Genomic DNA, 408 nt, shown 5'->3' with positions numbered 1-408 from the left:
GATAATTCGAGTATCCATTTCCAGTTTCTAGAATCAAAAACAATCATAACAATCAGATTTAACTTCTTGACAAAGCTTGGAAGTATTCATAACATTTCCCATAAGGAGCAGTAGTGTAGGAGACCACGTACCTCATCGCCATGGCTCACAGGCTATCAGGTCTTCACTCTTCGCACTCAGGAACCCGGTGTTTAAGTACGGCCATACACGCAGCAAAGGTCCAGCACAGGTTATCAGCCTTTATATATATACGTGCATTTGTGTGTGTATATAAAGGCCATGCACTTCAGAGCCGAAGGACGGTACACGTTGTCCAGAAAGGCGCTACACGTTGTACAGACCACGGTGGCGCTTCAGTTATTGTTGTGTAAAAGTGACGTGGAACAGTGGCAGAGAGACACGGCTGTT

General features: G+C 45.1%; 1 protein-coding gene across 1 annotated transcript in view; it reads right to left on the bottom strand.

Moving 5' to 3' along the window:
* The window catches only part of LOC119589191 (pheromone-processing carboxypeptidase KEX1-like), a gene marked incomplete in the record, with an annotated part of 7126 nt that extends 6729 nt beyond the window's left edge, over nt 1-397 (bottom strand). The window contains 1 exon segment of the mRNA XM_037937789.1: nt 132-397. Coding sequence (XP_037793717.1) covers nt 132-142 — 11 coding nt within the window.
* Between the last annotated feature and the right edge of the window lie 11 nt (nt 398-408).

This window comes from Penaeus monodon, chromosome 25 (assembly GCF_015228065.2).
Source record: "Penaeus monodon isolate SGIC_2016 chromosome 25, NSTDA_Pmon_1, whole genome shotgun sequence".
Classification (NCBI taxonomy): domain Eukaryota; kingdom Metazoa; phylum Arthropoda; class Malacostraca; order Decapoda; family Penaeidae; genus Penaeus; species Penaeus monodon.
Note: the sequence above shows the minus strand (reverse complement) of the source record. Positions and strands in the feature narration are given on the sequence as shown.